The 15366-nt window shown below is 42.1% G+C and overlaps 1 protein-coding gene across 2 annotated transcripts; it reads left to right on the top strand.

The window, feature by feature from the left end:
- The first annotated feature begins 1773 nt into the window (after nucleotides 1-1773).
- On the top strand, nucleotides 1774-15153 carry LOC110530523 (phospholipid phosphatase 3). 2 transcript variants are annotated; one of them, XM_021613677.2, is made up of 6 exons: nucleotides 1774-2262; nucleotides 8416-8570; nucleotides 12613-12893; nucleotides 13117-13174; nucleotides 13285-13461; nucleotides 13637-13936. In XM_021613677.2, the coding sequence occupies exons 1-6, from the start codon at nucleotides 2121-2123 to the stop codon at nucleotides 13763-13765; spliced, it is 942 nt and encodes a 313-aa protein (XP_021469352.1). In that variant the 5' UTR covers nucleotides 1774-2120; the 3' UTR covers nucleotides 13766-13936. The 2 variants fall into 2 exon arrangements, with proteins under 2 accessions (XP_021469352.1, XP_021469351.1); XM_021613676.2 differs by lacking the exon at nucleotides 8416-8570 and adding an exon at nucleotides 8958-9115 and having other exon boundaries at nucleotides 1780-2262; nucleotides 13637-15153.
- The last annotated feature ends 213 nt before the right edge of the window (nucleotides 15154-15366 follow it).

Genomic DNA, 15366 nt, shown 5'->3' with positions numbered 1-15366 from the left:
CACAGTGTAGAATTTACCAAAACAAAATCTCATATAAAGCCGGTTCTACGCACAACCTACACCGGCATATGTGAACTGTGCACCCAACTGTGAAGCTATCTGTAGCAGAGCTTCGAAAAACTAGCGGGCCTGCTAGTGATAGTGTTGGAGCCAGCACCTCCACATGTGGAGATGTATCCACTCAGTCAAGCAGGCCTGCTCCATGACCCACAGCATCGTAGTCTTCTATGGGCCAGTTTATGCCAAAGTTTATGTCGGTAGCAAAACAAGGCCAAATTGATATTGCACTGGCTAAAATGATAGCCACCGATTTCCAGCCATTTTCGATCATGGAGGACAGCGTTTTTTAGAAATGATAGCAATAGTCTAAATCCAATGTACACTATTACAAGCAGGAAAACCCTTTCAAAATCACTTATTCCACCACTGTACAAGAGTACACAGGCTTCAGTGTGGGAAAGAGTCCAAAAAGTTACTGCAGTTTGTCTTACCACTGACTGCTGGACATCAAGAATAACCACTTCTTACATGTCAGTTACATGTCACTTCATTGAAGATTTTTCGATGTCTAGCTGACTGCTTTGAGTACAGCAACAGAAACACCTCAGATAACTTGGCAGAGGAACTGTTGAGTGGCCAGAGAATGGCAAGTAGATGGAAAAGTGGTCTGTTGTGTTAGCGACAATGCAGCTAACATAACCAAAGCCATGAAAATGTTTAAATGGACCCATCATCCATGTCTTGCCCACACAATCAACCTGATTGTAAGATATGTTCTGAAGGAGATGAAGCCCACTGTGGACAAAGTGAAATCAGCTGTGGAATACTTCCACAGGAGCACAGTAGGTGCTGAAAACCTAAAGTCTACACAATGCCAGATGGGGATGCCTGAGCAGAGGCCTGAACAAGACTGCACTACAAGGTGGAATTCAACATTTTATACGTTGAAGCGGTTTCTTGAGTCAAAGGATGCCATCATCTCTACCCTGGCCATTGTCAATGCACCTGTTGATGCTCTGACCCAAGAGGAATGGGAGGTGGTGGAGGAGGAGTCCTGGAACCCTTTGAGCAGGTCACTGTGGAGATCAGTGGAGAGAAGTACAGTAAGCAGTTATTACTACATCATTATTTAATCCAGTATTATATATGTATATGAGCAGAAGATGAGAATGCAGTATCAGTAGACAAAACATGAACCTGAGTTACTGTACTGTTCTGTCTTTTCAGCTATGTGACAGCCTCAAATGATACTCCTGTATAAGGGTCTGCAGCGAATCACAGCCAGCCGCCAGAGAGAAGCAAATGTAACTACAGGACATGTGACAGAGTTGATGGAAACACTATGTTCATCAATGGACAGAAAGTTTCATGTTGGGATGCTGCAGTTTTGTACATTGTTATTTATTTTTCTTTGATGTGGTGCAATATTCTATTATTATGTTGTTCAGATTGTTTTCATTTTGAATTGTTACATTTATATGCACTTTGTTTATATACATTAAAAAGTTCTACTTTAAATGCAAATGTTTAATAGCATTTTTTTTTTCATAACAAGCCAATGCATTTTTAAATACATTGTGGTTAAGGTAGAGTATGATTTTATTTAATTAGAATTGTTTTGACACCAATCATAGTCAAACTTTGGCAAACTGTTTGACTTTTTAAAGATCCGTTTGTGAGTCAAAAGAGACGGCTCTTTTTGGTGAGCTGAGCCGAACGAGCCGGCTCACTGAAAAGAGCCGGAATGCCCATCACTACTGGCTGTAGGGGGAGGTCCGTGGGTCTTGTAGGAGGCGGTCACCGGAGGTGGGAGCACAACTAAACCTTCGGTGGTCCTCAAGGATTATTAGAAGCTGGCTCAACAACGAAAGAACACAGAACGAGCAGAATAAACGAGAAAGAAATAAACCCTTGCAGTTAACTTGAAGGTCTACATTACTATCAGAAAAACCGACACATCTCATTTGAATTTATCAGCACAATATATGGAAAACTATTTAAAATCATCTCTCAGCTGATGGTAACTCAATAACTGACTAGGAGAAGTTAACGGGACTGCAGGCTGCAACTTTGCCACGCTTTCTTTCTTTAATTTGGAAAACCATTCAAGGGGCCTATAAATGCAACGCTGTTTAATTTATGAGAAGACAATGGCACCAGAGACAAGGAATGGAGGAAGCTCTTCCCGGAATAACAACAACTGTAAAGACAACAGCAGGAGAAAGTTGCTCGTCGGTATGGATCTCGTCTGCTTGTTTTTAGGTGAGATTTTCTGCCTTTCATTTCTATAGATGTTTAATGATTTTCGGATGTGAAGTGAGTCAACATGTTTTTTATTTGCATAAAATCTGGTTATGCGAATTATCATATGTTGTATTATTTTCATTAATGATGTTATTCATGTTAATAAGCAGCATAGTGTTCTGGGACAATGTTAGTTTGTCATCATAGTTGAGCTAGAGTGTTAATCCCATAATTATGTCAAATCCAGAAACTGTCAGTCTAATAATAATAATTAATCCAAGCAATCTCTGAGCAACATCATTCTTTATCCAAGATATATATATATATATATATATATATATATATATATATATATATATATATATATATTAAACAGCAAAAATAGTTGAAACGTTTTTCTCCCCTTTAGAAAGGCAATGATTTCTCATGACAATATTTGTTATTTGAATGCCATTGCCCACAATGCAAATGGGAAAGGGTCATTGATAAATTGCTACAAGAGGGTTGTATTTTTACTTGTTGCACTCATTTGGCCTGTTTTGATATTTTACAGAATGTCTCACATGCCACAAGCCAGGAATTCTATTGAAGTGACATCTGGTGTGTGTGTGTGTGTGTGTGTGTGATTAAAGGAAAGTGGTGACAAGGTCAGCCATATGTTCAGCTAATGTTCTGGGTGCCATATATTTCCCTCTCTCTCTCTCTCTCTTTCTGAGCTACGAGTGAATGATCCCTTACCAGGCTCAAAAACACTAAGGTGGGGAAGTGCCAAACAGCTCAAAGGTGAATGAATCAGTCATTCCAAGAAAGACCCTAATAAGTCTTCTGATCCAAGCCCTAGTAGTATTTGATCTGCTGGTGACTTAACACAACGCCAACAGTACAAGGTGTTATGAAATGCATTTCAGAGACCAGTCATTTTTACCCCTTGACAGTTTGAAGGTATTATTCCTTTGATGGGTTGAAATGTATAATACATGGAGGTATTACTCTGTGGTGAAGATGTAGTATTCAACTTCTACAGGGTTACTGACTGAGTTGACTGTGTCCCATGAGACATCTATGGCCACTTCTTACCCCACAACTGTTTAGTAGAAATAGTCTCTGATAAGGTTATCTCAGGTCAGTAGAGGTTCTCCTGTCAACAAACTTCTCTGTCTCTCTATTGCCCTGCAAATACAGAAATGCAGTGCCTTGTTACATTACAGCCTTATTCTAAATTGGATTAAATACAATAAAATCCTTAGCAATCTACACACAATACCCCATAATGACAAAGCGAAAACAGGTTTTTAGAAATGTTTGCAAAAACAAAAATAAAGTCCACCTGTGGTAAATTCAATTGATTGGACATGATTTAAGTTCCCACCTTTGACAGTGCATGTCAGAGCAAAAATCAAGCTATAAAGTCAAAGGAATTGTTCATACAGGTCCGAGACAGGATTGTGTCGAGACACAGATCTGGGGAAGGGTACCAACACATGTCTGCACCATTGAAGGTCCCCAAGAGCACAGTGGCCTCCATCATTCTTAAATGGAAGATGTTTGGAACCACCAAGACTCTTCCTAGAGCTGGCCGCCCGGCCAAACTAAGCAATCAGGGGAGAAGGGCCTTGGTCAGGGAGGTGACCAAGAACCCGATGGTCACTGACAGAGCTCTAGAGTTCCTCTGTGGAGATGGGAGAAAAACAACCATCTCTGCAGCAATCCACCAATCAGGCCTTTACGGTAGAGTGGAAGGATGGAAGCCATTTCTCAGTATAAGGCACAAGACAGCCCGCTTGGAGTTTGCCAAAAGGCACCTAAAGACTCTCAGACCATGAGAAACAAGATTATCTGGTCTGATGAAACTAAGATTGAACTCTTTGGTCTAAACGCCAAGCGTCACGTTTGGAGAAAACTTGGCACCATCCCTACGGTGAAGCATGGTGGTGGAAGCATCATGCTGTGGGGATGTTTTTCAGTGGCAGGGACTGGGAGACTAGTCAGGATCGGGGCAAAGATGAACTGAGCAAAGTATAGAGAGATCCTTAATGGAAACCTGCTCCAGAGCGCTCAGGGCCTCAGACTGGAGTGAAAGTTCACTTTCCAACAGGACAACGACCCTAAGCACACAGCCAAGACAACGCAGAAGTGACTTCGGGACAAGTCTCAATGTCATTGAGTGGCCCAGCCAGGGCCCGGACTCAAACCCAATCTAACATCTCTGGAGAGACCTGAAAATAGCTGTGCAGCAACGCTCCCCATCCAACCTGACAAAGCTTGAGTAGATCTGCAGTGAAGAATGGGAGAAACTCTCCAATTACAGGTGTGCCAAGCTTGTAGCGTCATACCCAAGAAGACTCAAGGCTATAATCACTGCCAAAGGTGCTTTAACAAAGTACTGAGTAAAGGGTCTGAAATACTTCTGAATAGGTCATATTTTATTTTTATACATTTTCAATCATTTCTAAAAACCTGTTTTTGCTTTGTCATTATGGGATATTGTGTGTAGATTGATAAGGGAAAAAAGCGATTGAATCTATTTTAGAATTAGGCTGTAACGTAACAAAATGTGGAAAAAGTCAAGTGGTCTGAACACTTCCCGAATGCACTGAATGTGTTTTTATTTTTGAAGAATATAACTTGTAAATGCCTCATTAGCTTAGTTCAACTGTCACACTCCGTGAGAACCCAAAATATACAGATGTTTTTCTCCAATGTTTGTAAACAAAGTAAATGTAAATAAACACTGTATAGTCTCAAAACATGATTACAACTATAATTTTGAAATCATGGATAGTCAGTCCTTGCATCAATAGCACTGGCTATGAATTTGAGAGTGGTTACATTTCTCCAGCCCCATCCCCCAGCTTTTTACCAAAACAGTGGCTGGGAGGGACTTTGTTATTGTTTCAGCTGCTGATTGCCACATTAAGCATTCATCACAAATATTTTTGGCAACCACAATTCAACACAAATGTGATCTTTTCCCCTCCGTTCCTCTCTCCCAGCAGTCTGTGGAATTATGAGAGTATAAGAACAGGGTTTGCTCGCCGCACCACGACCAGACAGACAGGGAGTAGTTTCTGTGGGGGTACTGCCTGCCATGCACACAATGGTACAAGTAAAAACAAGGGCATCTGTATATACTCTATCATACATGTAGTATACACTAAGTATGTCAGTGGGACGAGCATTGGCAGCAAGTGGAAAATGTGTCTGTTTATTTTAGCTTCAGCAACTGGTGTTATGGTAAATGCCCCCAAAATATGGTGGAATTTAATACATTCAATGCAAGCCTCTATTTGCCTGTTCCAAACATTGATTGTAGTTTCCATAGTGGAATTGACGCCACAAACTGTAATTTTAAAAAGTCCTATGGGCGTGCTTAAGAATTCTTATAACCCAATAAGCTCAAGGTAAATGTTTCTCGCTTCCAATTTTCCATGAGAGAAAATAAGGCAAAGTTTGAGTACTAACTCATCACTTTGAGGAAGTTGTTTGGTTATACCTTACTGGGGCTTTAAAGTAATCCGCTTACGATGATAGAAAAGCCAAATAATAAATAGACCACCATTTTGATTTTGGTAAAAGAAGATTCTACCTGCTCAATCATGCTAGCTAATGCATTAGACATGCGCCTCTCGGCTGGTGTTGTTCTTGGCAACCAGCGGGGCACTAGTTTTCCCTCGCTTGTGTGAAGCGAGTAAAACGGGAAATCCCAAGATGTCTTGCAGAATGCTGATGCTGCACTGTCTGGTGGCATGGGATGTCAGGTTTGGGGGCCTCGGGGCAAGACAACACAGCTGAATCATGGGAAAAACAGACTTTGTAACATCTCAATTTCCTTTTATTTAACTTGCTCTCATTTTTACTCGCCAGCCTACTCTGTGAGTCTTGGAAATGATCATGTGTTTAAAGGTGGTCTGTGAGATCAAGACACCACGATTAACGCCTTGTACATTCATAGCTGTGACCAGGGCCCTCTTTTTTTCTTTCCACTTCCCTACATCCAGTGGCGTAAAGTACTTAAGTAGTACTTTAAAGTATTTTTACTTAAGTTTTTTTTGGGGGGGTACTCATACACATACTATTTATTTTTTAACAACTATTACATTTACTACTACATTCCTAAAGAAAATAATTTACTTTTTAATCCATACATTTTCCTTGACACCCAAAAGTAGTCCTTAGCAGGACAGAAAATTGTCCAATTCCCACACTTATCAAGAGAACAACCCTGGTCATCCCTGCTGCCTCTGATCTGGCGCACTCACTATAAGCACAAATGCTTCATTTGTAAATGATGTCTCAGTGTTGGAGTGTTCTCCTGGCAATATGTGCATTTTTAAAAACAAGAAAATTGTGCTGTCTGGTTTGCCTAATATAAGGATTTTATTTATTATTCATACATTTACTTTTACTTTTGATACTTAAGTATATTTAAAACCAAATACTTTAGACTTTTACTCAAGTAGTCTTTGACTGGGTGACTTTCACTTTTACTTGAGTCATTTTCTATTATGGAATCTTAACTTTGACTCAAGTATGACAGTTGGGTACTTTTTCCACCACTGCCTACATCATCAGCAAGCAGCGGTCCTAAGCTGCCAAGCCAAGCACTGTGCTGTGAGAGGAATGCCTGCTGATTCCCTCCCATCACAAGGGCCATGAAAAAGGCCCAACGGATTAGACAGTCAAGATCGGATGGTACTTAAAGTAGGTTTTCTCTCTGCTACAGCTCTAACACCTCTGAAAACACCTACAGTAGCTTCACATGGTCTTCTGGTTTATTGTTGCTCCTGTCAGGGTATTTGTTTGAATAGTAATAGTAAAAACAGTACCAGTAATAATGTGAATCATGTTGATTCTTGGATGTGAGGGAGGGAGGCCAGTGGAGGAGTGGTTAGGGTCTGGGGTTCCCATCAGGCAGAGAGACTGGCCTGTAACATGAGCTGTTTCCAGCTGGGACTTCAAAGCTCAGGCAGCTTGGAGCAGGGCAAGTGGAGACAAGCATACTGAGGTGTGTGTTGACATTTGGGTTGGAAGACATCAAGCCCCCTGCCTCAGCTCTGCAGCACCCAGGCCAGCACCCCAAGTTTGACCTTCCCTCCCAACCTGGCCTCAGCCTATACCCAGAGAGAGAGCCAATGTTTGTTTTTCTTTGTATTCATACATTTCAGAATTATTCAAGAGGTTCACTTCAAAGCGTCAAACATCAGTAAAGGTCCACTTTGATGTGATCGAGAGAGAGAGTATGTTTTCTGTCAGGGGGTTGGACTCTCCTGGGTACCACTTTTCCCCTTTAGTCCTCTTGGCCTACATTTTATTTTCTCATCCAATATGTTTGTTATTTGTTTGTTGTAAAATAAATGTATAAGCTCTTTTACCTCTAAAAGTGGCCAAAGACACTAATTAGATTTGACAAAAACACCCTTCAGGCACCTTTAAGTCTCATCCTTGAAAGGCTGTTTTCTGGTAGAGGAAGGAAGAGGTGGAAGGCTGATAGCGCTCCCATTTTTTTTCCACTTTAGTTATCTGTGATGGATACCATCCAACCCTTTTAGTACTAGCTGCCTCTGTTTGATGTTGGTTATTCATGGTATGATGGGTGCTACAGATTCTAACAATGACAGATCTTTCCCTTTCTTGGCTGCCATGTCAGTAAATTTATTTTTTTTTATTACATTTTCCAGGAGTTGCTGTTATTAAGTTAATATTGTCAATGGCCGGGTCATTTCAGTACACAGAGATAGCAACAACAGGATGTTCATGTGTTATCTGGTGGTAGAACGAGAGGCTCTATCACTTAAACGGATATTTGGTAGATTATTTGCTGTAGCCGACATGTCCCCTTGATATTTTCCTCAAATTGAACATGGTACAGGTCCAATTCTGATCACTGTATCATTTTATATTACACAAATGTACAACGTTATCAGCTGAGGTTTGTGTGAAGAAAACGTTGATCAATGTTATGATGACAACTGCATAACAACAGTTCCCTTCCAGAGCCCATGCAAGTGTATTTGTCCGCCCCTGGTAAGTGTGTGGGTGTGTCTTTCTGTGTTTGCTGTGTGAGTGTTGTGGGTTAACTGCAGAAATACAGGTTGTGTGTGTGTGGTGTGTTTGTATGCCAGTTAGAATACATGGGCTGACCCCAGCTCTCGTGTGTCTGTCTGTGTGCAGTGATACTCTTTGCTGCCTTTCTGCACAAGTTTCCCATCGTGCCCCACCGGAGGGGCTTGTTCTGCAATGCCAGCAGCATCAGTCTGTCCTATAAGAGCAGCACGGTGCCCACCACTGCCCTGGTAGCTGTCGGGTTCACTGTGCCCGTCACCTCCGTAAGTCTTTAGCATGGCACAGCAGCAGGAGGGGCAGGGAACACATACAGGGGACTCACTCCAACTTCACCCAGGCACTAAATGGCTATCTAAACGTGTCCGTACACTCTTATAGCTTCCTAACATTTACTAGTTGGGGATCACCTTTCTAGTCATGCCAGTTGGCTATAGCAGAAACAGACCAAGGTCAGTAGGGGATTCCATTGGGCCAAAATACATTTAGAGTGAGAAGTGAGACCCCCATATTCCCTGTTTGTCCATCGCTGTGCCATCTACCTGTGGACACTCCTCTAGGAGCCCCTTATTGACCCTCTCGTTCTCTGTCTCTCTCTTCCTCTCCTTCTTTTCTCTCTCTCTCTCTGCCTCATCGCTGCTGTGTGTACATAGCCGGCCTGCCTTTCCTGATCATAGAGACTAGTGCTGTACAGCCCTACCACCGAGGCTTTTACTGCAACGATGAGTCCATCAAGTACGCGGCCAAACACGGAGACACCATAAGCGACGCTGTGCTTTCTGCTGCTGGCATTCTTATCACCATCCTTTCTGTAAGTCACTCTAACTCGCTAATTAGCCCCAGTCCCAGTTCAGTTTGTTCTGTAATGGCCAACTCTTATGTATAAGAGTTTTCATTGGAGTTGTCAAGACAGCACAAACAGATCTGGGATTCAGGTTACTCACTAATGTATGTTCACCCGACTTTTCACCTCATTGTCTCAGCAGTGTACACCGTCACCTACTCACTGTACTGTGTGTCTACCGGGCCACCCACTGTGTGTCTCAGTCACTGTACTATGCGTCAACTAAATGTTACCACAGATCGAGTCACCTTTGAACTATCATGTCTAGTGGATGTTATCAAGGATCAAGTTGGTTTGTTTTTTGACCACCATGCCAATACACTTCATTCAAAGTTGAACTTTCTCTGAGTGCCTACATGCTCACTGACAGATTGCGGAATTAGTATCTTATGGTGCATTTCCATACAGGATTTACCTCAGTCTTTTACCCAAAAGGCTCAGACTTTTCTGTTTCCATCTACGTGGGCCGGCACCCGTTTCTAAATGGGCCAATTGTACTTTCAAGCTTTCATTTACATAACAATGGCGAACTGTGAACTTTAACATCTTCTCACAAACAACGGTTTTGATTATGCAGAGGTTGTTGATTCTGCCCTTCACTGCCAGACCTAGCTACAGAAACAATTTCCCTAGTATATCATAAGGGTGTATACACTAATGTAACACTCGTGTTACAGTCGAAAAACAGCATTATTGACTATGGTTTTCCAGACCTGTCAGGCCTTTTAGTGTTGTGAGTAGCACTAGATAAGAGCAAATCAGAATCGACATTCGCCAGTTGGTTTTGCTGTTAGCGTTATCTTGATTGGTGTGATTAAGATGGTTCCAGTGTTGAACGTGTTATAAAAGAGTTTAGAGGGTTGAAGTGTTAAATGGATCAGGCTGTTGCTGTTTACTATAAGATGACTGAAGATCTGTTGCTGGTGTAGGGCTCCCTCTCACTGAATAGAAGTCTAACCTCAGGGTTGCATTCTTTGGAGTGCAACGTTCAAGAACTTTCAGATAGTAATAGATTATCTAGAACAGACATGCTTCTCTGTCCTCTAGAATAGGGTCAGATGATCATGTATGCTGCTCTAGACATTTCTATCCTCAACCTTCTGTAAGGTTGCATTCCACTGAACAGACCCAGTCAGGGGTTGAGGCGATTGGATTGGTTTGCATGGTGAGAAGGATCTCCCTGGGCCTGTGTAATTATGGTTGACGCAATGGTTGTTCGGTCAAACTCTGTAATTCATGGGCCTGGAAATGTGGTGGATGGCACAGGAGAAGAGCTGTAGGCTCATTTTCTTCTTCTGAACGTGACGTTAAATTCCATGTTCCCCAGAGGCCCAGAGCCTTTTGGCTGGCCTTAGACTTTCTTGAACTCTTGGAAAACTCGTAGCATTAGGTCATTTAATGCTTCGTTGCCCCTCGGATAAAGCGGAGAGAGAAGCTGCCTGTCTTAAATTAAAGGCATAGAGGCTGTGTCCCTTTAAATTGGCATGGCGTAAAAAACATCTCTGGAAAGAAAAACAACTCTGGGAGTGTACGAGTCTACTTTTTATCATTTGTGAGACGACTAGACATTTATGAGACAAGCCACGAGACAACCTCTTCCCCCCTTTGAATATCTCTGAGGTTACAACTGTAACAGTTACATAAAGTTACTACAAAGCTGTTTCATTCACATAGTTGATCTTCTCTCAGTTGTCACACAATGAGAACCAGATGTATTCTTTTCTCTCCCATGAAGCAGCCATGAAGCAGCTGAGTTGGATCAGCCAGGCCCTGAAGTGCTCCAAGGTGGAGAGAAAGAAAGAAAAAAGAAAGACATACATGTTATCAGCTTGTAAAATCTCTCTATAGGACTTTCCCCCCAAGGAATGTGTTTTTTTTTTTTTAAAAGAGAGACGTTTTTTCGCCTAGACAAGAATTTTGCGATGAAACCGAGATACTAACAAGAAAACACCCAGACATCCACTAGTGAAATCAGAGCCCTGCGAAAACAAGTCAGTTGGTGAGGTGGAAGACTAACTAGCCCCTGATGTGAGCCTGCTCTGGCCAAATCTGGACACCATGTCGCCTAGCTCAGCGTTTCTCCTGATTAAAACCAGAAGTGCTGCCCCCGCCCTCCCTCTCTCTCCCTACTTCCCTTTCTCATTCCTCTACCTTTTCCCTCCTTTTCTCCCTCCCTCCCTCTCCCTACTTCCCTTTCTCATTCCCTTCTCAATTCCTCTACCTTTTCCCTCCTTTTCTCCCTCCCTCTCCCTCTCTCTCCCTACTTCCCTTTCTCATTCCTTTCTCAATTCCTCTACATTTATCCCTCCTTTTCTCCTTCCCTCTCTCTCCCCCTCTTTTCTTCTCTCCCCACTCAATCCTTCTCACCCCTTCCTCTTTATCTCCCTCGCTCTCTCCCTCTCTCTCTCCCCAGCTCTTCTTCCCTCACTGTTCTCTCCCTCTCTCCCTTCCTCTCTCTAATCTTCTCTACCCCTCTGTCCGTCCCTCCTGTCTCACTCTCTTTCTCCCTCCCCCCTTCCCTCTCCCTCATGCCTCTCCTCACTCCCTCCCTCTCTAATTCTCCATCTCTCGCTCCTTCTATCCCCACTCACTCCCTCTCTCCCATTTGTTAGTGGCCAGGAGGTCGATTAGACTGGTGTGGGGAAGGGAAAGGCATTTGAACTTGAACAGCTTTAGTGAATTATTGAAGTCCAGTCCACGTCCTCTAGTCCAGTCTACGTTTGTTTATTTACCCACTGAAAACCTCTGCATGTGCTGTCCACAACTCACATACTTACCCACCCTCACATACTGTAGCTATACTGAAAGTTATGCATTTAGTTTTTGATGTTAATGGTACAGACCAAGGGTTTGATCTGTAGTGTTTTTATGGATGTTTTCCTCAAGAACAAACAGAAACATTTGCATGTCTTAGATGTAAAGCTTTTTGTCCTCACACAAGGCAAGTTTACAGAATTGATGTCACTGTTCATATCGCATTCTGATTACTCCTAATATTGTCCCTCTCTACTCTCTGATCTGTCTCACCTGTTTTACCCTCTGTGATTTACTGAATTCCAAGTGTGTATTGGATGTCTGATACTCTATCACATGGTATATTTAGGAAATGAATACGTGGTTCAGTTTTGTTGACATAGGAAAAGTGTCTTCATAACTACTATGGAACAGAGAACATACAGTAACTGTATGCTATACTAACAGTCATTTGACTGCCCCAGGTCTACAGCAGCCATCTTTGTAGATGACCTGACTGATGAGCCATATATACATGCAGAGTTGTGTATTTCTGTATCCTCTCCTTGATACCTCCTGTCAGATCATCACTAGTGAGAGATAAAGTCATGTAATCTACAAAAATGGCCGCCGTAGACTCCGGGTCCATTAACTACCATTTCACTGCCACAGCGGCCATCTTGTACTGTCGATTACATGACCATATCCTCTCCTTGTTCCTTCCCCATCAGATCATCATTGGGGAGAGCTATAGGATTCACTACCTGAACGAGGGCTCCAAGTCCTTCGTAGGGAACCCCTACATCTCCGCCCTCTACAAGCAGGTGGGCGTGTTCATCTTTGGCTGCGCAGTCAGCCAATCGTTCACGGACATCGCCAAGGTGTCAGTGGGCCGCATGCGTCCCCACTTCCTGGACGTGTGCAAGCCCGATTGGTCCACCATTAACTGTTCCCTGGGCTACATCACAGACTACCAGTGTCATGGGCCCGAGAGCAAAGTCCAGGAGGCCAGGTACATTACTCTGACATGACTCCATTGTGATTGTGAAACATCTATGTAGTGCTTATGAAGACTTTATGAATGCTCTATAAATAAATGTATAAGTTATGCTTAGTTTAAAGTGATACTGGTTATATTTCATGCAAAGTGAATGCTTAGTTCAATACCCAGGAGAAAGGCATACCTGGATAGTAACAACAACACTGTATTAACATGTTTATTCTCTCCTTTTCAGGAAGTCGTTCTTCTCTGGGCATGCATCCTTTTCCATGTACACCATGCTGTATCTGGTGGTGAGTTACTGTTATGTGTCTTAGCCAAATACACACACACACACACACACACACACACCTCTACTTGTCCCCCTGTGTTGATTCATTACCCCTCTGTCCGGTCCTCCCAGTTCTACCTGCAGTCCAGGTTCACCTGGCGTGGAGCCCGTCTCCTGCGCCCCCTGACCCAGTTCACCCTCATCATGATGTCGTTCTACACCGGCCTGTCCCGCGTCTCCGACCACAAGCACCACCCCACAGACGTCCTGGCTGGCTTCGCACAGGGAGCCTTGGTGTCTTACTGCATAGTAAGTACTATAACTATGACTTACTACATAGGATGAAATAGTACTGAATATACAAATTACTATATACATAATGCAGTTATGCAGTCTGTATCAATAACATGTCTGACCTGTTTTTACTATATAATTGATTATCGACAATATTCCAAAATAAATCTCGTTTTTTCCTATCCTCCAGGTGTTTTTTGTATCTGACCTGTTCAAGCCCAGAGGCAGGAGTTCAGCTCTACCAGTGACCCCAGTAAAGAACCCAACCAACCCAATGACAGACATCAGAGAGAGGAGCAACCACCTCACCATGGCATAGTACAGACCACTAGAGTACAGCTACCTACCGCTGTAGGTTTTAAAGATCACTTACTTCATCTACTGGTCTGTACTGTATACATTCAACAACCAGCCAAAGAAACAAGACTGAAAACTGACATGTCTGTAAGGCACAGAGAAATAATAAACTGGAAAACATTTGAAAAAAGAGGAGAGTTGTGTACACACACACACACACACACACACACACACACACACACACGTGCCTTTTGAACAGCCAGCAACGCCCATGTTGCTCACCATCTCATCTGACATGTGAATGTGGAAGAACGTGGGGAGCACAGCTCTCAATTCCTATCTGGAGAACTGTTTCTCTATTGTGCTTTCATTAGTGAAGGTCTCCATGGAACCTGCTGCTCTACAGATTGACTTGGTCTGGTAACTTCAGGCAACATGGATTCAGGCTCATAATTCTGCCTATGACAGAAACGCATGAACAGAAACAAATTCCTTGATTACAGGAAGGATGTTTATTTTACGAATAATCTTTGTTATATAGTCGAGCTATAGCACTATATCCAAACTCGATATTTGATTTGATTGTCACCACTTGAATGAACTGAAGTGAAGCTTTTTTTGTAAAGCTTTGTATTAAAATCAGCTTTTAGGTCTCCTGAAATGTAGTTTGTATAGAAGTGTAGTTATAGGTAATGGAGGTGTAATAGTGTGTACAGTAGATAGACAGGTGGGTCTCTTTCTGCTGGTTGGGACGAGCCTCCACTGAGCCCTGTAATTAAATAACTGTGTGTGTGCCAGATGGCTACTCACAAGTGTTAGGACAGAGTGACTGTGAGTGTGTGTGTGTGCACTGCCATGAGTGTGTGTGTGTGTATGTGTGTGTCTGTCATGTGCCAGTATATGAATGTCATGTCTATATTTGAGTGAGTTGGTGTGTCTTGTCATAAATGCTTCAGGTTGAAGATCGGGACCATGAGGCTGCTTCAACAGACGTTTATATTAAAAACAGGAAAACTGTGGAATTGTACTTTCTTATAGCTTTGTGATACATTTTGTAATGATTTACATATACTGTGCCAACTGCACCAACAACAAAAATAACCCCATCTCTGTGACAACGCAGTACATCCTGTCCTTCCATGTCATTTCAACCACACAGCAATATCTGTTTTATTTTTTTAGATAATTTATGTATCAGAGAATTGTACAATATCATTTATCTACTATTTTCATTAAATATCCACTATGTTTTTTCATGTGTCGATGCCTGTGTAATTGTGCTGCTTAAACACGCAATGATTGCCAGAAGTCATTTAGTGAAATTACAACTTTTGTGAGTATTCAAACTTTGTAAAATTGCTTTTTTTAAAGACAGCTTCAATACATGTATATTAAAATAACCTTTTCATATTTTTGTATTGTCCTTTTTGTATTTTCTTCAATAAAAATACAAGCCATATGTGTGTATCAAATATGTGCAGTGTAATAAAAAAAACATTGTTATGTTAAAAGTGTTTGTGCTATTTTTTCATGTCTTTCTTCACTTTGACTGCGACAAAGGCATAAAAAACTTACAGGGGAGTTGATAGTGTAGCGGAGCAGCTCTCTCCAACTGCGTGCGAG

The sequence above is a fragment of the Oncorhynchus mykiss genome, chromosome 8 (assembly GCF_013265735.2).
Source record: "Oncorhynchus mykiss isolate Arlee chromosome 8, USDA_OmykA_1.1, whole genome shotgun sequence".
Lineage (NCBI taxonomy): Eukaryota > Metazoa > Chordata > Actinopteri > Salmoniformes > Salmonidae > Oncorhynchus > Oncorhynchus mykiss.
This window is presented reverse-complemented; position numbering and strand designations above follow the sequence as displayed.